The sequence below is a fragment of the Dendrobium catenatum genome, unplaced genomic scaffold, assembly GCF_001605985.2.
Source record: "Dendrobium catenatum unplaced genomic scaffold, ASM160598v2 fragScaff_scaffold_943, whole genome shotgun sequence".
NCBI lineage: Eukaryota > Viridiplantae > Streptophyta > Magnoliopsida > Asparagales > Orchidaceae > Dendrobium > Dendrobium catenatum.
The window spans coordinates 675,022-701,253 of NW_021319405.1; the positions used below are offsets into that span (position 1 = coordinate 675,022).

Here is a 26,232-nt window from a genome sequence, read left to right on the forward strand (position 1 = left end):
ATTACAGATTAATCAAGTTTGGCAGGTACAAGAGAATGAAACCTAAGTAACAATAGTAAACCAACAACAACATCAAGCCTTTGTCCCACTACGAGAGGTCGGCTATATGAATACTTTTTTTCTATTGTGTCATGTTAAAAGTCAAATTCTCATTTAAATCTAATAAAGGAAGATCATTTCTAATATTTTCTAACCAAGTCTTTTTAGGTCTACCTCTACCTTTCTTAACATAAGTCAAATATAATACCTCAAATTTCTCAACCGGGTTATCAGAAGGCCTCTGTTTAATGTGACCAAACCATCTAAGGCCTCCATTTTGAGTATCATATAGTAAACCAGATGCAAAAATGCAACCAATGCAGTCACATGACTGATGCTATCAACTAGCATCTATGAATTTCATCATATTAATAATAGCAAGTCATGTTCCAAAAGATATAACGCTCATTTTACCAAATAAATTTGCAATATTTTCGATAAACAGATCCAAGAAAGCATATTTTGTGCAACTTTAACAAAAAAAAGGACCTTAGAACATGCTACATTGCAGATCAATCAAGTTTGGCAGGTAAAAGAAAAGAAAACCAAAGTAAGCCATACACCAACGGTAAACTTGAAAGGCAATAATACACCCAATGTAATGCACTGACTGAGATGTGAAAATACTATATGAAACCACTATTGGTAAAGTTCAACATCACGCTTGGGATAAAAATATAGAGCAACTAAGAACACAAGTTAACACAAAAAAAAATGCTTTGTAGGTGACAGAACCATGTCTACTACTTGTAATAGATCACAGAAGACCCAACAACATTTGCGGAGAGGTTATTCTACAAAAATCAAAACTTAAGATACCTAAATCGAGCAAAACAAGTGACAGCTGATTAGCGAACAATAGTTCCTAAACTTCTGCAAAACGAATATAAAACAAGCAAAAAGTATCTATATGATGATTTAACCTCAGATCACAGAAATTCCTAACCTTGTCGAGCCCAACAGGACCGAGTGATGACTTGACAATGTTGGCAACCGCTTGGCACGCGACCACTTGTTCAATATTTATAAACGAGAACAGAAAATGCAATCAGAGAATTGGAAAGGTAGACCAGCCTGGCTTAAATCATGCCTCTTTGTGAAATAAATGAAGGATTAAAGAGTACAAAGATCAGTACCGTTTTGAGTTCGAACATCTTGACCCGACTGCCGCTCACCGAGGATGTCCGGTGTCTGAGCCATCATCGCCATTAGTGGCAGTCAGACCGCGCAATGGGCTTGCTGTGGAGAAAACCCTAGTAGGTGATGGCGCCTCGAATAGTCGAATGGAGCCAATATATTGGAAACGTAAATAAGATAGCGATGATGCTCGAAGTTTGGAGGCCAAGTTGTCTGGCCGGGCTGCCCTGTGCGGTTCGTCGTCCAGATCAAACCCTAAACCGATTTTGAATAATCAGGATTCAGGGCAATCGGACATCATAATAATAAATAAAAAATATTAAATAATATTAATTTTATTAAAAAATATTAAATAATATTAATCTTATTAAAAAATATTAAATAATATTAATTTTATAAAAAAATTATATGTAAAATATAAAATCATGCATTACGAACGTACAATAAGAGAAAAAAATCCTAGCCGACTTGCGCTCTCCTTCCCCCATGCGATTTCACTTTTTCGATCAGGCCCCTCTTGCCGTCGACAATATTCTTTTCCATGGATCCATCCCTCTCTCCTCATGACTTCCCCCCTCTGTCTTCATCAGCTACTCCTCTGATTCCTATAAACTTAAATCGGCTATGGTCGAATATTGCAGCTGCTCCAGAAACTCCCTCAATTGCCCTCCCGATTTCCTTCTTGGATACTCCAGAAGAGATTGTTCCATTTAACAAAGAGAAGATTGTTGCAGTTGCTCCTGAATGGGATCTCTTTTTTGTCGGATATTCTCTGGGTAAGCGTCCTTTTTATGAGTCGCTGCTTGCTACGGCAAATAGAGTCTGGAAATTTAAAGGTAATTTTAAACTTATCGCCCTCAGTGACGGTTTTTTCCTGTTTAAATTCACGGTACTGGAAGATTTTGACATGGTTTGGTCAAAATGGGCTTGGTATTTCTTAGAAAAACCGTTTATCTTTCAAAAATAGACACCACTTTTTCAACCTACTAGAGAAAATTTTTCTTCTATACCTATCTGCGTCAAGATCATTGACCTACCCCTTGTCTGCTGGAACTTTGAAGGAATGTCAAGGATAGTGTCTAAAATCGGAATCCCTATTGCAGTTGATGCTTTAACTGCGGCAAAAACTAGGTTGATGTATGCCCGAATCTGCATTCAAGTGTCTTCCACTTCAAAATATCCGGATTTCATTCCTATCTCCTTGGAAGATAAAGTGATTCACCTTAAAGTGCAATACGAATGAAAATCGGAGCTGTGTACTCATTGCAATTTTATTGCTCATACCTCATTTGCTTGCCATTCTAATACAAACCCGAGCCCTCCCAACATCCCTCCTCCTAGAGGTCGCAGTTTCTCTCATCAACCCCAACACAGAACTCTGTCCCGACCCCCAATACCAAATAACCAACCCGAAAACTCTTCATCTAAACCATCTTCCCTCCCAACTACAAAATCTCCTCTTAAAATCCCACCCTCCCCCCAACATGTCACCAGTCCCATACTAAACATAAACTCCAACCCCTCAACATCCTTTAATCCACCTCAAGTAATCCTAAATGCTCCTACTTTCAATCTCAGTGGTGCTAATGACTCCATTCCTTTACCCATCTCTTCCACAAATCCACCCATCCCAACACCCTCCCTCAAAGTCGCACCTGAGAACCTTCCACTCCAGAACAACACCACCTACCTAACCTAAATTCCCCCACCAATTTACCTCCAGAGCAACATGATAAGGTGTCTCCAGAATCTCTGATTTCTACAAATGAGGCTTCCAAAAACATATTTAATGTACTTAAACCTTGTAACACTGGGCAATATACACTATCCACATACACTTCTTCTTTCTCTAAAGAGGAGATACTTGACAACTCATCGAGTAAAGCCAATATTGCCTCACAATCAAAATCCTTAAGGGGGAGAGCTAAAAAACCCCCAAACACAAAAAAATAAATGATTAGTCCCTCCATTGCATCTTGGAATATCAGAGGTTTCTCCTCCTCTGATAAGGTTTTTTGCTGCAAAAGAATGGCCCAATCTTAGGGTCTTGACATGTTTTGGATTTTGGAAAACAGGACCCACCTTACAGCTTTGTTTGATACTTATTTCTTCAACACCCTCCTTCTCTTTGAAAAGGAAGATAGTTTCAATAATTTTTATTGCTCCAATTCGGATAAAATTTGGATCAAATGGTCAAGTGACAGGATTGCATTCAATCCTTCCTTTATCTCTTCTCAGATGATTACTGGTAAAGTCTATTTTGGTTTAACTAAACATTTTATCTTATCTGTTATCTATGCCTCCAATAATCAAGAAGAGAGAAAAACGCTTTGGGAGGAAATCATCTATGTTGCTCCTTTAGATGATACCCCTTGGATTTTAATGGGGGATTTCAATTGTTGTAGATTCTCATCCGACAAGCTTGGGGGTAATGCCTTACATCAAAGTCAACTTCATGACTTCAATGCATCTATTTTCAATATGAAGCTCAAAGATCTTGCATCAGTGGGTAACCCTTATACGTGGTTTAATCAAAGGTTGGAAATGCCTATTCACATCAAGCTTGATCGTATGTTGGTTAATGATGATTGGTTAGCTACCTTTCCTAACTCCCACTATGTGGTCAAAAGTCCTTCATGCTCTGATCACTATCATATTGTTCTTCTGCCTAGAGAAAAGACTTCTTCATCTGACATATTTCTTTACAAGAATTATTGGGCTAATATTGATCAGTTCTGGTTTACTCTTATATCCATCTTCTCTGCTAAATCTAATGGGCAACCATTGTTGGATTTATGTAATAAGATTAAACAAGTAAAGATTTTTATCAAAGGCAACAACTGGGCTAATTCCAATCTCTTGAGTAAACACATTGAAGCCCTACAGCAAAAGCAAGAGTTCTTTCTCACAATTCTGAGTTCGGGCTATGACAATCCTGACATTACCCTTGCTCTTAAAAATGTCAATAATCAAATAGTTCATGCTAATTCCAATTGGACTTCTTGGGTTTTGCAAAGGGCTAAAACGAAATGGATGACTCATAGTGAAGATGATTTAAAGTTTCTCTTCTCAAAAATTTGTATCAGGAAGCATTACAAAAAAATGTCTCTCTCTCTCTCTCACTATGTCTACTACCACCACTTCCTATAATGATGTTGTTAATGCCACTATTAGTCACTTTAAAGCTCTTTACAACACTCATATCCAACGGCAAGTGGATATGAGAGTTATTCCATCTGGTAACATCATTCCTCCGGATATGATTGAGGGTCTAATCATGCCCATTACTAATCAAGAAATTAAGAAGGCAATCTTCTTTAGCGCCTCTAGTTCTACTCCCGGTCTAGATGGATTCAACTTTGATTTTTATAAGAGCACTTGGCTTATAACTAGGCCCTCCATTTATAAAGCCATCAAATCCTTCTTTCAAAATGGATCCATGCCTAAGGTAGTTAAGAACACTGCAATCACTCTCATCCCTAAAAATAGTCATGCTTCATCCTTAGCAGACTTCAAACCAATCTCTCTTTACAACACTATCTATAAAATTATTACCAAGATTTTATCAACCCGTCTCAAGCCCATCATGCCTATCATTATTAAAGGTAACCAGACTAGTTTTATACATAAGAGAGTTTCCACCGACAATATACTTCTGGGTAAAGAATTATTATTCCATTCCAAAACCTCCACTAATTTTAGAGTCATGTGTGCCAAACTATATATTAAAAAGACATTCGACAGTGTTTCTAGAGAATTTATTTCTAAGAGACTTTTGCAAAAGGGTTTCCTATATTATTTATTAATTGGGTTGAAGCTTGTTTTAATAATGTTTGGTTTTCACTTTGTATCGATGGTGCTTTGGAAGGCTTTTTCCCCTCTAAGGTCAATGTTAGATAAGGTTGCCCCCTTAGCCCTTTACTTTTTAGTGTGGTTATGGATGCTTTCTCTTGCCTTTTGGATGGTAATGATAGATTTCAAGTACCTCAGGTTGGCAATAATTGCATCTCCCGTCGGTTATACGCTGCTGATCTCCTTATCTTTGGTAAAGCTGATGTGCAGAATTGTGATACTTTAGTTCAGTTTTTGGATATTTTTTCTGCTAGTACTGGCCTTTTAATCAATTATGATAAGAGCTATATTATCATACCTCCCAATTGCCCCAATGATGACGTCATATGCACTTCTCTTTAAATCTCAATCCCCTATAAGTGCATTAAATATTTGAGTATTCCTATATCTCCATACAATCTTAAAGTGGCGGATTTCTCTGGGTTGATGGAAATTATCTATCACAAATTGTCGGGCTGAAAGGCTAAAACTCTCTCCCTTGCTGGTCGATTACAGTACCTACGCTTTACTATTTGGAATATCATTGCTTATTAGATTAGGGAAGCCATTTTACCTACAACTATCATTAAGCAAATTGACAAACTTTGTGCCAAGTTCCTATACTTTGGGGACACGTCCCTTAAGAAATTGCATATTATTTCTTGGAAAAATACCTGCAAACCAAAACAACATGGTGGTCTGAGCATCCCATCACTATAAGCCCTTCAATTTGGTTATAATTGTGCTCTTATAATCAGATTGTATAATAACAGGATCCTTCTTTCCAATTGGGTTTTGTCTAAATATATCTCTCCGTGGAAACCACCTTCATCTAAAGCCTCCTCTTTTTGGAAGTCCCTCTGTAATCATGCTTCTATTGCTAGTGATATGCTCAGATTTAATGTATTTCATAATTTCCCAATTTCTCTTTACTATGATCATTGGATTGATGGCAAAAGATTGGATGAGATGCCAATTTTTCAACCGATGATGGGAATTTTCCTTTGAATGCAAAGCTGGAAGTTTTACTGAAAGAAGAGGGATGGGTTATTCCTCTTGATAGCTCTAATGCCATGCAAGAAATTCTGTTTCACTTACCTGTTAATAATTCCATTTGCCTTGCATGGAAGGATGGTAATGCTAAGTGGCTTAAAAATTATCTCATTTACTTCTATATGCATTTACCAAAGGTAAATTGTCATCAGTTTGTTTGGCAACAAAAAACATGCCTTGCATTTTTGTATTTTTTGTTGGCTGGCGCTATCAAATGGGCTGAAAATCTAAAATTTAGGGGAATTACTGTTAATCCTATAGGTACTTTATGCAATACTTGCTCTGAATCTACTAGCCATTTATTTTTTGAGTGTGATTACACTTATAATATCATTAGTAATTTGCTGCTACCTATCAAGGGCCATCTGCTTAGGCCAAACATTTATCAAGTATTTGAAAACATTTCAGGGACCAATGCTAAGATTCGTTCTTTCTATTATCTTGTGGCTTGTTGCTCTGTTTACATTATTTGGAAAGAACACAATGAAAGGAAGTTTGGTAATTCTCAATCCTCCACTATTACGATTTGTCATTTGATACGAAGGGCAATTTTCACTAAAATCATCAAATGGAGAAATTCAGAACTTCTGTTTCAGTTGTTGTAATCAGGTTTTGGTTGGATGATGGATTTTTTTGCTGGACTAGAGCAGTTTTATTGCCTTTTTCTTTTCCTTTTGGCTCGAGAACTTGGTATTGGTGGGCAATAATGTGCGAATTGCCATTCCTCCCTTTGGATGTCAGAGAATTTGGCTCCTTTCTAAATACAACAGCTTCTTCCTTTGCAACCAGGGGAAAGATCTCATTGCGGCAATTCATTTTGACTGAGCCCATCTACCCTTCAGGTAGATTTGTTTTTTGATTTCCTTTTTTCTTTAGATTTGTGTATGTGTAACTATTTACACATAGCAAGATCAGGTTTTTTGGCTGTTCATTTTGTTTGTTTAGTTCCTTTTTTTCATCTTACATGTAACTAGTTTCATTTAATGGAATGGGCTATGCCCTCAATTATACCAAAAAAAGAGAAAAAAAAACGTACAATCCTGAATTTCATTGTATTTTCACTTTCTTTTCAAATATCTTTAATTGTACATAACATTTGTAGCTCACTTAGTGTGCGTTAAGACGGCTGCAGCTGTCAGTAAAACAGATTGTGAAATTGTTGTACATAAAGCTGCTTTCTAAAGTTATTGTATAGAAATCAATCAATTTAATTTGGGTAATATTACTGTCAAACTACTGTGCTGCTGCTATTTGATAATAAATTACCTTATTTTCCTTACATATATGAACATGAATTAAATTTGTTCAAATTTAATTTTTTTAACTCTTTATGTTAACAATTATGACTTAAAATCTAATTATTTTATAAATTATTTTATTAATTTATACATATATATATACTATAATTTTTTTTTTGACATTGTACTATCCCATTTCAAAATAATTTGTTAAAATTTTAGATTATGTAATATTACTTTATAATAAAACATTTTCTTGTAATAATAAAAATATATTTTGGTTTTTTTTTTTTGAAAAACTATATCAACAAAATGCTTGAAGAATGAAGAGACAATGTTGGGCCATCAATTTTTTTCTTAAATCTCTACACCAGATTAAAAATTTCTAAAATCTACTTTACTTTGAGACATTAGATTATTTGGATAGAACAAACTTGTTTGATCATTCCGATTTTCTCTTTATATATCTTAATAAAGCTTCAATTATCACAAGCTCGAACAAAATTAAAGTAGTTGATAGCAAGTTTCTATAAATAATCAAGTTCAACTTATACTAAACAATATATAAAAACAAATACTAATCAATTACACCACTCATCTTACTCATAATTAAATATATTCGTGCCACATGCAAAATATTTATTTATTATAACAATTTTGGTTTCTAACCATACTTTTTTAGATAATTTTCACCATCTCGTGCCTATTGATTAAAATCATTTTTTTCAGTCTCTTTTAATGATTGCTCAATTCTATACTCATATGCCTCTTCTGATATATATGTTCCGTCTGCATCACATATATTGAATTTTGGGTCTTCCTGAGTTGGATGTCGACGCATGTAATTATGCAAAGTCATTATTGCTATCACTATTTTAATTTATTTTTAATGAATATGCATGCATATCTAGTAGTATATGTAATTTAGTATAAGTTTTACTAGTACTAACGTTACAACTATATACAACGTACCAGGACGTGGCATGAGAAAGTTATTGCGTCTATTACGAGTTGCAAATTTAAAAATACAGCTTTCATGTGCATTTCCTTCCCATCCTGCCATAATAAAAATAAAACACATGTTGAAGTCACATACATCCATAACATTTTGCGTCGTTGAACCACATCTTCCTATATAAGCCACCTTCTCAGCACTCGAAACACGAGCATCCACATGTGTTCCATCAATAGCTCCAATACAATCCTACTTAAGAATTGATGATTAGATATTATATATATTTAAACAATTCATAAACATTATCTAGAATTTCAAATTTAAGGAAAAAAATGTATGCATCATTATAAATCATAAAATAGCATCATAATTCATGTTATGAATCCTCAATAACAAAGCATAGTACAAACTTCAAGAATAGTTACTAAAATGACAATCAAAATAATAAAAGTGATCTTGACGTCCAAATGAAATAAATAACTGAAATAAAAGTAGTATAGACAATGACATTAGTGAAAATAAACTCAAAATTGGCCTCATAAGTAAAGTTTCCAACTTAAGCCCAAAGATTACACAACATATATTTCTCAGTTGAGTTAGTAGTGAATTCCTTCAATGAATAAATATTTATATCAACATGTAAGCGTCCAGATAAAGTATAGAACTCAATAATTGAGTATATATATACATGAAAGAATATTTACATGAGTAGTTTCTTTTTCCTTATATCCAAAAAATGTTCTTAAATTATTATACCATACCAATATTAGATACATATTAATCATTAATCAACAAAGGAGTAAATTTCATTAAAATTAAACATATTAGAGTATAACTCAATAATCCAATGGGAGTATATATTAATTACTTATAAGGTTCAAATTTCACTACAAAAAGAAAGCAAAGACAAATACATTCAAGATCCAAATAGAATAAAGAAAATCACAATACAATATCAAAGAGCAATAAAGAAAATACAAAATGATTGATTGTCAGAATGTATGAAACTATGATTTTGTTGTGTAATGTTTCCATATAAATAACAAAGATAAAGAGCTCGTCGTTCAGGGCAAATTGACATAAAAGTTTCTCGCTTTGTTGGATCCTCGAGAATCTTAGTAGAGAATAAATATAGTGACATGCCTTCAAATACTTCAGTTGTTTGTTCAAGAACTTTAATGACAGCAGAAAAGGATGGTTTCTCATTTATTAACTTTGAAGCATTAGTTTCTGAGGTAATGTTTGTGCAAGAATTGACAAGCTGTATAATTTGACTTCAAAGAAATGTAGAACCAAATAATTTTTTTTCCTTCTACCAGTTGAAGTTATAGATGAAGGTCATTTCAATTGGCTACAGTCACTAATGCTTTTGATATTTTGTAAAGGATCTTCAAAAGAATCAGTATCTATACCAATGTTTTCAAAATCTACAGTAACATTCTCATTGTGAAGTCCTTGGTTTGGAGTCCAAGCATGATCTCTGGTGGCAACAACACGTAGGAACACAGATCTAGCTTATCTTCAAGTTCAGAATCAATGACACAATATCGAAATTTTTTTTGCATTTGGTACAACCTACAAAGATAAATTCAGTTAAAATAATTAAAAAACATAATATGAATGTTGAAAGAGGCAAGTATATGTAAATTAATATTTACCTATAATTTTTCTTTTCACCAATCATTCGATGCATTAATGGTTTTTCTCATGGGATGACAACCCAATCCAGTAGATCCTCGCTTCAATTCTTGCCATAATTTCCAATTTTTTTAACATATCTCATTTATTTTTTAACTGAACTTTGTCATACTCCCTTCCAGTTTTGTCATAAAAAAATTTAATTAAATTCGTTCAACCCTCTTTATTGAAGTGTTTAGTCGGTCGATTACCAAGTTCTATCTCTCTTAGACATAAATCACAAAATATAATCTTCACATCTTTCTCCCATGTTGCGGATGATCTATTATTATTTAGTTTACCCGTTGAATTTCTTAATTGTTGTAATGTAAATTTGCAAATTATAATAAGAGGCTATATGCATAGCAATATAATTGATGGTTGCTGCTAGTAATTTAAAAATAAGAGGCATCATACATCTTTATTTATTAAAATAAACTAAAACATCAACGATTTTGCTGGCCTTAAGCGAAGTGGATACTATAAGATTTAGTCATAAGCATAAATGTCATGCAACAATAATCATGTTATGTCATTCTCATAAAATACTATAAGCTCTTGAACACCAAGTGACACTTGTGAGTTTCTTCATAAAGAAAACACAAGTTTATAAGATTGAAATTTTCTCAGTCATCTGATTGAGTTGGCATTATTTTATAAGGAATAAGAATATGTTAATCTTGTATGGTATGTTTTGTGCATTTCTTTGTAGTTGCTCTTGAGAAGAATAAAGATGGGATCTTTTTTCTCTGAAAATTAGAATAGATTTTCTTAAAACTTCAAGTATCCTCTGCCATTAATTTGTATTATTATGTGGTTGTGGCCTTGCGGGTTAAATCCGCTCCATAGCAAAACAATTATATGAGATTTAATAGGATTTATTATGAATATTACAAAACATTTTTCAGGATTTAGGCTCCTCAGGATTTTTGAAATTTGGATTTAGCTGATTTACGAAATCCTACTTAAATCAAATCCTGGTCCCTCAGGATTTTCAAAATCTGGATTTACAAAATTCTACTTAAATCAAATCTTGGGTGCTACAAAGCAGCCCCTAACAGTTGCAAATGTCGAAGTGTTACACATGTGGCCAATGGAGTTAATTAGTTTGCGAGTACAAATGATTTGAGGGTATTGAATTCATCTAGGGGCAGGTAAATTAACAAAAGTTGCAATGCTAGCTAGGAATTTCCGTGTGCATAATACAAATTAAGTGACAATAGGCCACAAAAACTAAGAGATAAAAGCATATTTCAATATTTTTTCCCTGAATTGAACAAAGAGTAAATGATTCAAATGAAAAAAAATGCCATGTGAGTATATACTAGTTATACGAACATGATAAAATTGAGCTACTTGTTAGTTTTTAATTTCTTTTGAAGTGTTTAACATAAGAAAAAAAAAAGAAATAAGATAATTATTAAGAACAACTTACCATGGACTTCTTCAAAAACTTCGAGCCATTCCTTCCTTTAATTACTCCAACATTCATAATAAATCCTATTAAATTATTTGTTCTAGTTTTGATGTATGTATATATATTAATTTTGTATATTTTTAAAAACTCTTCAATTGATTGGAGTTGAAATTTAAGATTGACAAGGATTGCCTTCCTCTTCCTGAGAGTGCTTACAAACTTGCTATACATAACTATGAAGTCAAGGGGAAATTTAGATCAAATATTAATTCTAAATAGGTGCCACATTACTTGATTATTTGATTTGTCTTGTTCGTAAAATTAAATGGTCTGCGTTCACAAATTACTTGCACTGTTCACAAAACACAAATAACTATTTCAGATGTACCATAAAAGATTCAAACTGTAAAATATCAATGAAGAGAAATCACTGATATGTCTTTCAAAAAGAAAAAAAAAACCAATATTTTGCTTACCTTCAGAATTTAACATAAAGCAAACAGTTGAACAAAAATTTTTTTTTTTTTTACAACAAGTACATGTGAAAGGGAGAAAGATGGTTACCTTCATAGTGACCAAACTCCTGTCTTGCTTAACTTCTAATCCCACAAGCAAGAACATTGTCGAGGGTGGCGGAGACGAGTGGCTAGGGGTTGGGGTTTGACAGCTAAAGGAAGTAAGAAAGGCTACTTTCGTTGCAAGCAAGCTCCTATCGTCGCCCTTGGTTCTGATCGAATAGAAGAATGGTGAGAGGTGTCACTTCAAATTTGTGAAGAGGTAAGGAGGCGAAGGAGGGAGTTGTCGTATCTACGATTTTAGAGGATTACTGGTGAGCGAGTCCCGAGCGTGGTGAGATGAGATAGAAGGAGAGGAGTGGTCTGATAGAAGGGAACTTGGGGAGGATGAAGCAGTTCGTAGATAGCAAGGGCATTAACGTATTTATCAGAGCTGCGAACAGCGGGAAGCAGTCGAACCGCAGGAGGTTTCCTCGGCATGTGAGAAGCAACTGCAGGACGTGAAATAGTCGAGAACGGAGCAGGATGAGGTAACCCCAAACGTTTGGTAAAATACAACAGGGAAAAATCCGCCCCAAACACACCCTTAGTTCATTTTAATGCAAATTTATAGGAATTTTTTTAAACAGCCTTTTCCCTAAAACTTCTAGACATAAAATCATTTTATTTTAATTTAAAAAGTAATTAATTTTTTCACAAATATATTATTAAATTCAAAATTATCTGGACTTGCGGGACAGCTCAGTGGTTGAGCTCTCGTTCGATCCCTAAATGGCCCCAAAAAAAAATCAAAATTATCCATAAATCACGTAAAATTATACTAAGAAAATTAAGTTGAAAGAGAATAAAAAAAGTAAAGAAATAAACTATAATTTTAGAGTAAGATGCTCTAAAATTTTCGTTAATTATGCTCTATTACCAATTTAATTAAAATTAATTGACTTTTATTGAATAATAATATAAGCTAATTTCATTACTCACATTTTAATATAAATATAAAATATAATACAAAAAATTAATTTCTATATTCATGAGTACGAATGAAAATTAAATTTTGTATTAGCGCCTCCTTATAAATTCTTTCTAACTGAGCTCCTTCTCTTCTTTTTAGTTACTCTCCTTCTCGTAATTTCGCCCTTAATTTATTGGCTTTACACAAATTATACAAGTAGTTTAATGCATGTCGCTTTATTTTCTTAAATCATGCACGCATATATATACAAGCGCTTGCATGTAAATTATTTTAATCAGAGGTGTATACAAATCTGAAAAAAACTAAAATTATTGATTAACAAAGATAAGCTTTGCAGCATTGGACTTCGAATTTAATTACATGTGCTCAAATATTATATATTCAGAAAAATTTTAAAGAAGTTTTCAGATTATTTGTATAAGATCAATTTAGTCTCAGAATATTATGTTGCCCTATTTTAATCCATCAATTATATAAAATTGATCAAAAATAGTTTATCATGTTATAATTATGATATAAAATTTATAATAATTTAGTCTATCAGCATTATGCAATTGATCTTAATTTAGTCTCAAAGCGATAAATTTGGATCAATTTTGTATAGTTTATGAATTAAATTTGAGCAATATTATATTCTGAGACTACCACCAGTAAGTTAACAGCCAACTATTCTACAATTGAGCTATTGAGGAACAACGGGAGATTCGACCTTGTAGAGTTCAACATCTGTTTTCAACCCATGAACAATATGAGTCCAAAGCTTCATTTGTAACTTCAAAAACTTCTTCGTAGTAGCTCCATTCCATGCTTCATTTCATAGGGAATCTTAATGTGGCACTATTGCATCATATTCCAATTCCATTTATTCCATATCCCATTTGTTTCATTGACATAAGAGATGTCATTTATAGTTGATATGTCATGAAAAAATTATATTGATGGGGCTCGAATCTGGAGGCAAAAATCAAGCCGAAAACTTCAAAAATTAAATCTGGGATCATATGAACTCCAATTTCATAAAACTTATAGTCGAACTGAGCATCTCGGAAATACAAACCCAACGACACCAAATTCAACTCAATCCGAACCCAAATGAGTCCAAATCAAGGACCTGAAGCGCTGTTGGAAGGTTCGAATCACAGTTTGAGCTACCAAAAGGTTTCCAAACATGACGTGCTTATACTCGAATCGAGCGGCTCGATGAGATGAATCCAACAAGCCCAAGATCGCCAAATTCCAACACCATTAAGACCTTCAAATGTATGACAAACGGTCCATGATTAAGGGATTCAATATCGACCTTCCATTGAACCACTCCACATTTGTCCCTGGTCTCTCACCTATTTATGGGATATGTCACTCCAAAAAAATCTATAAATAGACCCTCATTTCGCTTGAAAAGGGATCCAAGCAAGAAGAGAAGAAGATAAGAGAAGAAGAAGCTCCTCCTCGACCATCACTGGAGTTTCGTCGGACTATCGTCGGACCTTCGCCGGACCACCGCCTGACGTTATTGCTCCGCCGGACCACCACTTGAGGCCCTCACCTCCGCCGGACCACCTCTTGACGCCGTTGCTCCGCCGGACCACCACTTGAGGCCCTCACCTCAGCCAGACCACCGCTTGACGATGTTGCTATGCCGGACCACCACTTGAGGCTCTCACATCCGTCGGACCACCGACTGACGCTGTTGCTCCACCGGACCACCACTTGAGGCCCTCACCTCTACCGGACAACCTGTGAGACCTCGTTCCTTTGCTGTAACTGCTGGGAAAAGTGATTTTTCCCCAGGATCGGTCGGGACGATGGTGAGATCGTCCAGGCCGATCAGTGCATTGAAAACAGTTGATTTCTGGAATGTTCTCTGGAGTGATTTTTGGACTGAATCGTCCGGGACGATAGTGAGATCGTCCAGGCTTGTTTCGCCGGACCACCACTTGAAGCCCAGACTTCTACCGGGCCACCACTTGACGCCCGGACTTCTATCGGACCACCACTTGAGGCCTCTACTTCTTGCGGGCCACCACTTGACGCCGAGAGTTCTCCCGAAGTATCGCCCTTCTACTACGATCTTTCTGACCCCGATCTCCTGTCGACTACGGTCATTCTGATCTCTGTCATCTACTATGGTTTTTCCGACCTCCATCACTAGACAACGATCTTTCTAACCCCTGTCTCCAGTCGACTACGCTCCTTCAGACCTCCGTCACCTACTATGGTCCTTCTGACCTCCATCAACAGAAAACGGTCTTTCCTATCCCGGTCTCCTGTAAACTACGGTCTTTTGGACCTCTGTCTGCTGCTAACTACGATCCTTCCGACCTCCATCACTAGACAACGGTCTTTCCGACCTCCATCATATCGACTATGGTCATGCCGATCAAACAAACACATCTATTGTAACTCCCACCATGTAATGCACTCCATATGATGTACATTTGTGACATCAAGCCAAGACCTTCTTCCAAGGAAGGGCCTCATTTGTAATCGACTACAAATACTAGTGGATTCATTCAAATTGGGCCAGACCTCGTGATTTTTCTCCCCTTTTCAGGGGTTTCCACGTAAAAACTAGTGTCTCTTATGAACGCTACACCATCTCTCATATCTGCTTGTGTGCTGGATCTTCGTATAATGCTTAGACGTTAAACTATATATTCTCTACCGCCGCGAATACTCCAGGATGCAATAATAATATATATATTTCTATCTATATATATATATGAAAAGTTAATGAATTATCATATAATAATAGAGAAATTACAATAAAAAAGAAAAAAAAATGGAGGTTTGTGATAACTTTTCAATCTTTTCCATTAGATAATTCATGGTTATATTAAAAATAGTCTGAAAATTATTTTGAAATAAAACCCATTATATATTTATAAAACTAACATACTACTATAGTACTATCTATATTTATAAAAATACCACATAAATCTCAAACAACATAATAAAACTATTTTTTTTTTATTGAAATTTCAATGAGCTGATAATGATATACTTAAATATATAAATTTATTTTTTAAATAATATATTAGATATAAATAAATTTGGACGAAATGACAGATAAATTTTGCTAACATCTAAAGCATCGTTGAGTCTTCCTGCGCCGCCTCCTTCCTCTTCACCACTTGCGTGCCGCCGTCGTCTCCACTGGCGAGCAGCCAATTTCTCCGTTCCGCCTTATTTATTTCTAGCTCATATGGATCAAAATCTAGTTTCCGCTGCTTCCTTCTCCTCATCCCCGATTCTCGAAACCCTAGGCGAAGAAATCCTTCGAATACTCTACCCCGTATCTTTTTGCATGTTCCTCGTCGTTCTCCTCGTTTCGGCACTCATCTCCCCCGATAACTCATCCATGTCTCTCTCCTCCATCGCTAGTATCGCCTATTCCGAATCTTCGTCCGATTCCTTCTGGTCCAAGCTCTCCGGCGCCTTCTTGAACTCCCTCCTCTTTATTGCCGTCATCACAATCTTAACTTTCCTACTCGTCCTCCTCTTCTACCTCCGCTGTACTCCTTGCCTCAAATCCTACATGGCCTTCTCCTCCTTCGTTGTACTCTCCTTTCTCGGCGGCGAGATCTCCCTCCTCCTACTCTCCCGCTTCGTAGTTCCCATCGACGCGTTTTCCTTTCTCCTACTTCTCTTCAACTTCTCCGTTGTTGGAACCTTATCGGTTTTCCTCGCCAAGGCGCCAATTTCGCTTACCCATGGTTACTTGGTCATTATCGGTGTGCTTGTGGCTTATTGGTTCACGCTTCTTCCAGAGTGGACTACTTGGGCGCTGCTGATCTCCATGGCATTGTATGATCTCGCTGCTGTTTTGCTTCCAGTTGGGCCTCTTAGGCTTCTGGTGGAGCTAGCGATCTCGAGGGATGAGGATATTCCAGCGCTGGTGTATGAAGCTCGGCCGGTGGATACTCAGGCCGGTGGAAGGAGGTTGTGGAGAGAAAGGAGGAATCTTGAGGGCAATCCAATTTCTATGCCTGATAATGATTCTCTGAGGCATGAGAACCTAACACCTCAGACAACGATGACAATTACAGTGGAAGCATCAGATGAAGATTCTGCTAGTACTGAATTGGTAGCTCCATTGGTGTCACAGCAGCCAAGAAGGCAAGAGATTGAGGCGGCGGAGGGGATCGGATTGGGATCTTCTGGTGCCATCAAGTTGGGATTGGGGGATTTCATCTTCTACAGCGTATTGGTTGGGAGAGCAGCGCTGTATGATTTCATGACAGTGTACGCTTGTTATCTCGCCATTGTTGCTGGGCTAGGTGTAACTCTTTTGCTCCTTGCGTTCTACAGGAAAGCTTTACCCGCTCTTCCTGTATCAATAGCTTTTGGCCTGTTGTTTTATTTCTTGACAAGGGAATTGTTAGAACTGTTCGTTGTTCAGTGCTCGGTGAACTTGTTGATGTTTTGACGAGTATATATTGCTATGAACTAAGACCAAAGACTACTCTGTTTACTGAGTAATTCATGGACTTATCTTGCGACTACTTCATCTTATCACTCTCTGAATCTCCATAATTCATCATGAAATGGTTATTTGAGCAGGGAGAAATCCCACTACTGTTCTTTACTTTAACTTTCAACAAAAGCAATTTGACATTTTTTACTGTATATCATTCTTTGAAGTCAATTTACAGCATTCCCTTTCCATGATTATAGGTTGTTACTGATTTCTGTTACTTCCATTTATCCCTACTCATGTTGTTGTGCTCTTGTGACTGTGCACCACAATGTGCTTAATTTGTGTTAGAGGAGCTTGGTCAGAGAGGGCATTTGCCTCAGAAGATCTTGGCTAGAGCAAGTATGCACCCCGGAGGAGCTCTGGCTAGAGAAAGTATGGAACTTGAAGGAGCTTGTCCAAGAGAGGCATTCTTATAAAGAGCTCGACTAATACAAGGGTAGACACTCATCCCAAATATGCAGGGAGGAATGCGCCTCAACAGGCCTTGACCCAAGGAGGAACTCGCCTTAAAGGGGAGAAATTATTCTATGCGGAGTCCAGACAGGTGAACCGTCTGGATTTATTACATAATTACTGAGTATTTATTGTGTATTTTCAAATACATAGTTAATACTCAGCAAATACTCACTTGTGAGTATTAGTGAGTATCTTGTAAGTATTTGCTGAGTATTTTGTGAGTATTTTATGAGTATTTATTGATTTGTTGTGTATTTACTATTTATTTGAAAATGCACAGTAAATACGCAGCAATTCAGACGGTTCTTCCTGTCCGAACTCCTCACAAAATAATTTCCTAAGAAGATTCACCCTAGCCCAGGTTACTCATCTTTCTCACAAGGCCCCTTATCTAACTATATGATGTAAATCTCAACTCCATTGGAATGGCATCTTCAATCAAGCTAGTCCTTAGCTTAAAATAACTCACTTATAGCTTGCTGGAGGTACTTGCCAGACTTGCTCAAGCACTCACTAAGGCCACTCGTTGGAAGCACTTGCTAAAGGTATTTGCCAAGAGCAATCACCAGGACTATTCCAGAGCCACGACAGGTAGGTCGAGATATGTGCATCTATTATAATTGGTTTGTAACATTTAAATATTGTACTATTTTATGTTTTTTTTTTTTAAATGTGTAGCCTTTCACCCTTATAAATAAAGGGTTGGGGCGTATTTTTGAGACATTTTTTATTAGATTAGATAAATTATTAATCGATTGAATAAAATTAATTTAAATTATGTGAGTATAAGTTGGATGCATTATTTCTTGGAGTGGAGTAAAATTGCAAATATCAAGTTTTAGGATAAGTCATTTTCTTGTACTGGCGTGAGGCTTGGATTTCTTACTTTGATAACTTTTTATTTTAAACTAATGTATTTTTCATAATTTGTTATTAGTTTGTAAATCCTTTTAGTTTTGTTCAAATTTGAACAAGTAATGATTAAATAATGGTAAGGTGTGCTATTATGAAGTGTGACGGTTGGTAGCCGATTGATTAAGTGAGTAGCCGTGTGTAGAGCATCAGCCCATAGAGACGCCGGAGCATGGGAGTGAAAAAGAAGACTACGAACGGTTTCAAGAAGATGTCTATTTTTCCGTTCGGCGACGCCATTTTGAGCAGGTGTGTACGGACAAGTGTATTGATGGCGAATTCCTTGTTGAATGCAGTAGGCTTTGAAGACGTTATTGAGGTATTCACCTCCACCGTCAGTTCGAATTGTGCGTATATTTAGATTGAATTGACAGTTAATGAATTTATGAAAATTAATAAAGATACGCGTAACTTCAAACTTGTTAGTTATAGGATAAGCCCAAGTGTATTTAGTAAAGTCATCAATGAACGTCACAAAGTATCGATATCCTTGCATAGAAGTGTGAGGGGACGGACCCCAAACATTAGAGTGTACAAGTTCGAATGGCGTGGAGGTAGTAGTAGTAGAGGGTAAAAACGAAAGACGTTTGCTCTTGGCAATGTTACAGGTATTGCAAAACTTATTAAAAGAATCAGTACATATGCTGGGTTGAGATCGAGCAAAACTGCGAACGGTGGGGAAGGCGGGATGACCGAGTCGTTGATGCTAGAGATTAGGAATGGCTTGAACTGAAAGAAGAGCAAGCTTGAAGGTAGAATGATTGTGCGGTATTCTGTAGAGACCGTTATGACATGTGCCTTGAAGAAGAAGACGCTTGGTCGTCAAATCCTTGATTTGGTAAGCATCAGGAGAAAATGAGATAATGCAGTTGTTATCACGAGCTAATTTGTGAACAGAAATTAAGTTGAATGCAAGATTCGGTACATGATGAATCTTGTGAAGAAATAAAGTACCTGATGGTGTAGGTAGTATCCCATTACCTGTGTTCTGAATTGGGAGCTGCCTACCGTTGCCCAGAGTGACTTGTGAAGATCCAGTGTATGGTTCGGTGTTGTTTAGTGTAGTTGCATCCGCCGTGAGATGTACTGAAGCGCCACTGTCCAAGAACCAGTCGTTCTGTCTTGGATTTTCCGATGGACTGAACAGGGCTTGCGTTTGGTTTGATTCGGTGTAAGTAGGATCAGTGCGGTACCAACAGCGGATTGCCGAATGCCCATATTTGTTGCAGATTTGGCACGTAACATTGCGATTCGAAGAGCGATCGCCACGGACAGGTTGCTGTGGAGACCGACGACCACGAGCACCGCGATTTGGGTTTGCACGGCCACGTCCTCGGCCACGGGAGACTGAGAGAGCTAAAGTTTTATCGGTAAGATTTAAGGCCTGAAGATCTTGAGATGCATCTTGTAAGATGTTTTGTTCTTCACTACAAAGAAGGCTGTAGAAGTCATCAAGATTCAGTGGTTGAAGGTTTGTTCGTATAGTCGTCTTGAAGGACTGGTAGGAGGACGGGAGACCGTTCAGCATATATAATATAACGTCTTCGGGGTCGATCGTGCTGCCAGCGGCCGTAATAGCGTCAACTTTTGCTTTCACCTCAAGAAGATATTGAGACATGAGTTTGTCTCCTTTGGACATATGGTGGAGCTCATTTTTGAGCTGAATGAGGCGAGAACGAGTGGTAGATTGAAGTCTGTGAGCCAAGGTTGTCCAGATTTCATGGCAGTTGGATGCGGTTAGAACATATGGGAGAATTGAAGGAGTAATGGTAGAGAAGAGAGCAGCGGATAGGTGTTGATCTATTAAGGTCCAGGAGTTTTGTTGAGGAGGATCAGTTGAACCAGCAGAGGTAATGGAGCTGGATGGACAAGAAGAGGAACCATCAAGAAATCCGTTGAAGTTGTTTGCGGTAAAGATCTTCTCAACTTGGGTCCGCCAGATAGGATAATTATCAGAGGTGAGAAGAGTGGGAACAAGGTTCTTGATGTTGCTTATGAGAAATTTTAGGTGAGGAGGTATAATGGGAACGGTGATTTGCGGGTTGGGTTGAGTGGTGGATTGGGAGGTTGAAGCTGATTCCATGAATGTAGAGAAGAAAGAACATAGATGGGAGAAGAAAGGATGAAACCGAAAGAGTGGATTCAGATTTCTTACCTAATCTTCTGATACCATGATGAATCTGCAAAGGCGGTAAAGCTGCAGAAAATAAAGAAGCTAAAGTCAGAAACTAAAGATGGATATGTATATTAAAACTGAATGACTTTACAAAGATATACAGTTCCCTATTTATAGACTTTAGGCCATAGGTTCATATTCAGCTTTTGCCTTTACACGTGTCAAGAACTGTTCTTTCTTGTTTGTGCTTTAACATGCCCCTGCAAACTGATAGACAACGATGACAAGGAGTTGTCTATCAGTTTGGGAAGAAGAAATTGAAATCTGGAAATTGGTAAAGCTTTGGTAAACAGATCAGCCAACTGGTCTGTGGAAGCAATGTGATGAAGCTGAATGGTTTGATTTTTGATACATTCTCTAATAAAGTGACAGTCAATGTCTATATGCTTCGTTCGGGCGTGGTAGACTGGATTATTAGCTAGAGCAATTGCCGACGTGTTGTCACAGTATAGAGTAGTGGGTTGATGCTGAGTGCAGCCAAGCTCGTGAAGGAGGCGGCGGAGCCAAATGATTTCTGTTGCGGTCGAGGCTACAGCACGGTATTCTGCCTCGGTGGATGATCGGGCTACGGTCGTCTGTTTCTTTGCACTCCAAGATATCAAGGAAGAGCCGATGAATATACAGTAGCCGGTGGTTGATTTCCGGTCGGCCTGATCTCCAGCCCAATCAGCGTCTGTGTAGGCTCGAAGAGTGAAGGAGTCATGCGGAGCTAAAGAAATTCCGTAGCTGAGAGATCCACGTATGTATCGTAAGATGCGTTTGAGTGACTCGAAATGAAGATCTGTAGGTTGGTGCATGTGTTGGCATGCTTTATTGACAGCGTACGTTAGATCGGGGCGAGTAAGGGTGAGATATTGAAGTGCGCCAACGATCTGACGATATAGTTTGGGGTTGGAGAATGGTGTGGATGTGGTTGAGTTGCTGATTTTGAGCTGTGTTGGAGTTAGTACCGGTTTGCTGTTGAGCATACCGGCCCATTGGAGGATGTTTTCTGCGTATTGACGTTGATGCAAACGGATGCCAGTCTCAGTTGGATCTGCCGAGATGCCCAGAAACTGCTTGAGTCGGCCAAGATTCCTCATGTGGAATCTGTTCTGTAGAGCATGGAGCAAGCTGTCTAGCGTAGCTTGGTGATTTCCTGTCAGGATGATATCATCTACGTAGACTAAAAAATAAATGTTATGACCATTTTTGCAATATATCAAGAGTGATGGATCGGAGTTACTAGTGGTGAATCCTTGTTCGTGTAAGAAACCGGTGAGAGTTTCGAACCACTGACGCGGCGCCTGTTTAAGCCCGTAAAGCGCTTTATTGAGTTTACAAATGTGAGTGGGATGGTTTGCATCGAGATAGCCTGGTGGTTGCTTCATGTAAACAATGTCATTAAGTGTACCGTGTAAAAAAGCATTTGACACATCTAATTGGCAGATATTCCAATTATTATGAAGAGCAAGAAGTAATAGGACATGTAGTGTTGACATTTTTGCGACAGGGCTAAATGTTTCAGTGTAATTTAAACCAAATTCTTGATTGTATCCTAAGGCGACGAGGCGGGCTTTGTAACGAGCAATTGTTCCATCGGCATTGTATTTGGTGCGGTAGGTCCATTTGCAGCCAAGTGGTTTGTGATTTGGATTCGCTGGAACGAGCTCCCAAGTACCTTGCGATTGTAGGGCCTGAAATTCTTGAGACATGGCCGTTCTCCAGTGTTCGAATTTGGATGCCTGAGCGTACGTTGTGGGATCAGAGGTGGTGGCATGATGGGTAAGATCAAGAATCTGCTTTGGCTTTAGATTGCCAGATTTAAGTCTAGTAACCATATGATGCACTGGTCTAGTAGAAGCACTGGAACTGGTAGCGGCGGATTGTTGAGGAAAGGCTAGAGTTTCAGGAATAGCCAAGTCGGAGAGGGAAGTGTGGGAGGGAGTTTGTCTGGGTTGAGAATTGTCCATGTGTAATTCTGGAACAGCAAGTTGTTGTTGGTTATGGTGCTGTGAGACTGTGGAGTCCATGGATGTGGGAACGAGAAGGAGGGGAGGGAGTTGAGATGAAGAGTGCGGTGGAGAAGTTGTGGCAGACAGGTTGGCATAAGGAAAAACGCCCTCGTTGAATACAACGTGACGAGAAACGTAGATATGTTTGGTAGATAAATCAAGACAGCGATATCCTTTTTGGTCTTGAGCGTAGCCGATAAAGACGCAGGGAGTGGATAATGGTGATAGTTTGGATTGAGAATAAGGCTTTAACCATGGGTAACATAAGCAACCGAATATACGAAGATGAGTATAAAGTGGCTGTTGCTTAAAGAGAGAGCGGTAAGGTGTGCTATTATGAAGTGTGACGGTTGGTAGCCGATTGATTAAGTGAGTAGCCGTGTGTAGAGCATCAGCCCATAGAGACGCCGGAGCATGGGAGTGAAAAAGAAGACTACGAACGGTTTCAAGAAGATGTCTATTTTTCCGTTCGGCGACGCCATTTTGAGCAGGTGTGTACGGACAAGTGTATTGATGGCGAATTCCTTGTTGAATGCAGTAGGCTTTGAAGACGTTATTGAGGTATTCACCTCCACCGTCAGTTCGAATTGTGCGTATATTTATGTATATATATATATATATGTGTTGTTTTGAGTAGATCTGATGTGTGGTGAAAGTTCTATTCTTGTGTTAAATGCACAGGGATTCATAAGGGTCTAAATTTTTGAATATCTAATGTATGCTAGGTATTGGGAGTCATAAAATTTTGTTTTCTTATATGCCAGCACAAGGAGTCATAAGGGTCTAAATTCTGATATCTATTTTTGATTGGAGGTATAATGCCATGAGGAAAATCTATTACTTTCTATTATGATAATATGCTTTAATGCAGTTATATTCCATTTATATTATGCTTAGTATAATGAATTTATTTGAACTATCATTAATTAATGACAATGAGTAAATTATTAGAAATTTAAATTGATGGATATGACCTAATGAGATATTGCTCACATTTATTCTGTCTTATGTTTCAGATCAAGGGAAAGGAAAAGAGCCCGTTGAGTAGTTGAGTTTAGGATTTGAGTTTATATAGGTATTTTCCTGATTTTGTACAATTATGATTAATTATGTGATTTCTTTATTTTGGTCAGTGTAATTATCTATAGTATATATATATACACACACGCACGAAATGAAAAAAAAAAATTGTGGATGAGTTTATTTTATTATGTTTATTAAAGTTAATTAGAAATTTTATGGTCGGTATGATTTATTAGAATAATTCTAAAAAGTCTACAAAACTTAAATCTTGGGCTGGCCTGTTACAAGTCAACATGATAGGACCTATATATCTATGGGTCTTGTAGGATTGGGTTGTGACACTTAAAGATAAACTTTCCCACTACATAGCTAGCAATTTGAGATCAAGCCATGTATTTTTTATGCAACCATATTATGTAGGCAATTTTATATTGTTGGATTTGTCACTCATCAAATGCAGGCATCATATGATCTTATACTTATAAGAAAATTATCCCAAATGAAGCGTAACCTCTTTCTCTTCTTGCCAACTTTTTGGGCTCTATCTATGGCTTTGTTTGGGGCGGCTTTCTTTGCTTCTAAAAGGAGCTTTTTAGTAGAAAATTTTTATTTTTATGCTAAAAAATTACTTTAAGAAACAGTAAGGAAGCCGTCTCTCTAATAATTAGTATCTTTAGATGGGCAACATTGGATCTAAAATGTTGCATTGTAGAAGTTCCATCAATATGGTACCTGATATTTTTTAGAAGAGTATATAGATCTCTTCGGATCGTTATGGTAGTGTGAAGAGATAGCCGAGGAGAAGGTGGCAACGACATATATTGTGCCCATGCATTTGATTAAGCCCAATATTATCATATCGACTAGTTTAAGCTCAAATTAAAGCAATTAGGAGTTTTGAATTTTGATTTGGAGCAATCAAATGTATCTATTAGTTAAGCTATTGTATGATTAATGTTGAGTAATATTGGTGTAGTTATATGTGACAAAGCTACAAATTTGAACACTCTTAAGGTTTCATTTGTGACAAATTTCTTACTGTTTTTTAAATTAATTTTTTAGTATAAATATAAAAAATTTTATACTAAAATGCTGATTTAGAAAGCAATAAAAAAGTCATTCCAAACGAAATATACATTGGCTCAATTGTCTTACCTTGATTGAATAACTGACTACAAAGTAAGGTGTAGCCCAAGTTGAATCAAGCCAAATCCTTGTAGCTTAGGCCAACCATTCAAGTCAATTTTACTAAAGGTTTATGAACATGCTCAAATGGTTTGTTATTAAGATGGCATGAATGAACTAAATTTAACTTGAACAAATTTAATATACTTGAATGGAACTAGTTAACTTGAATAAATTCTCATTTTTTAATACATATTTATTTCATTTACAGGCAATCAAATATGCCTTTAATAAAAAATTTCTTCCTGATGTCCTGCGTAATATTTATGAAGAGCTTCCACCAGTATTATGTAAGACACTCAAGTTTTCATGAAAATAGAAAAAAGAAAAAAATATTGTTAGGGCTCATTTACTTGCCTGTAAATAAGAACGAAGATATCAATTTCTAAATAAAATTACCATTTTCCATAAAATGTTCAAAAGATTTATGGATTTTGAAATCAATATGAATAATTATTGTGACTAACGGGCAAAATCAAAAGATGGAACAAATGCTGTGCAATTGTTGTAGTTGTAGTTGAGTTGAGTTGATAACAGGCAAAGGTTGCAATGCGACTGCTTCAAACTCCTAAATGAAGCAGAAATTCTTCACAGCAGTTTTGTTCAGGATTCAAATACAGATGAAGTGATCATGCATCGAGATCTCAATGAAATTCTTGAACCTTGGCCAGCACACTGCCTCCTTCCCCCTAAAGAGTGCTATCTCCTTATGACTATCAATCCGCTACCCAGTAGAGAAGGCCATCAAACACCGTTCAGAGCCCAATGAAAATGCGTCATGTCACCCCTACTCGGTACTGGATGACATGGCTCGATGGCTGCAGCTGATTGGCCCCTAGACGGTAAGTTGTGTCCAGTGTCTGCACAGAATAATCTCTCAAGCATTAGACCGCCCAGGCATCTACATTTAGGGATCTCACCTCCACATATCGTAGCTAGATATTGCAACTTCAATCTCCTTCTCCTTACCCCACGATGAACAGGACTACACTTTATGCCAGAAAACACGAACAATAGTCCACCAAGGTGTCACAAATGTAGGTCAGGTGATCACTGATCTGCATATGATACACAGCTAGCAAATCTGATCTGATCTGCCTTTGCAACACAGATTGCAATTGCAGCTTATCCTCAAGTGATGGATCAGTGCGTCACTTAAAACCAGTAAATT

At 37.0% G+C, this 26,232-nt stretch overlaps 2 protein-coding genes across 2 annotated transcripts in view; one reads left to right on the forward strand and one right to left on the reverse strand.

Moving 5' to 3' along the window:
• Positions 1-1,443, reverse strand: part of LOC110092336 (T-complex protein 1 subunit alpha) — a 39,362-nt gene extending 37,919 nt beyond the window's left edge. Inside the window, exons 1-2 of the mRNA XM_028697487.1 lie at positions 1,176-1,443; positions 986-1,050 (exon numbers count right to left, since the gene is read on the reverse strand). Of these exons, the coding sequence (XP_028553320.1) occupies positions 986-1,050; positions 1,176-1,248 (138 nt within the window). The 5' untranslated portion in view covers positions 1,249-1,443. The remainder of the gene's footprint in view (positions 1-985; positions 1,051-1,175) is intronic.
• Positions 1,444-15,905: 14,462 nt separating this feature from the next.
• Positions 15,906-17,464, forward strand: LOC110092341 (presenilin-like protein At2g29900). Its single transcript, XM_020816846.2, has one exon. It carries the CDS (start codon positions 16,041-16,043, stop codon positions 17,262-17,264), a length of 1,224 nt encoding a protein of 407 aa, XP_020672505.1. The 5' UTR covers positions 15,906-16,040; the 3' UTR covers positions 17,265-17,464.
• Positions 17,465-26,232: the final 8,768 nt, after the last annotated feature.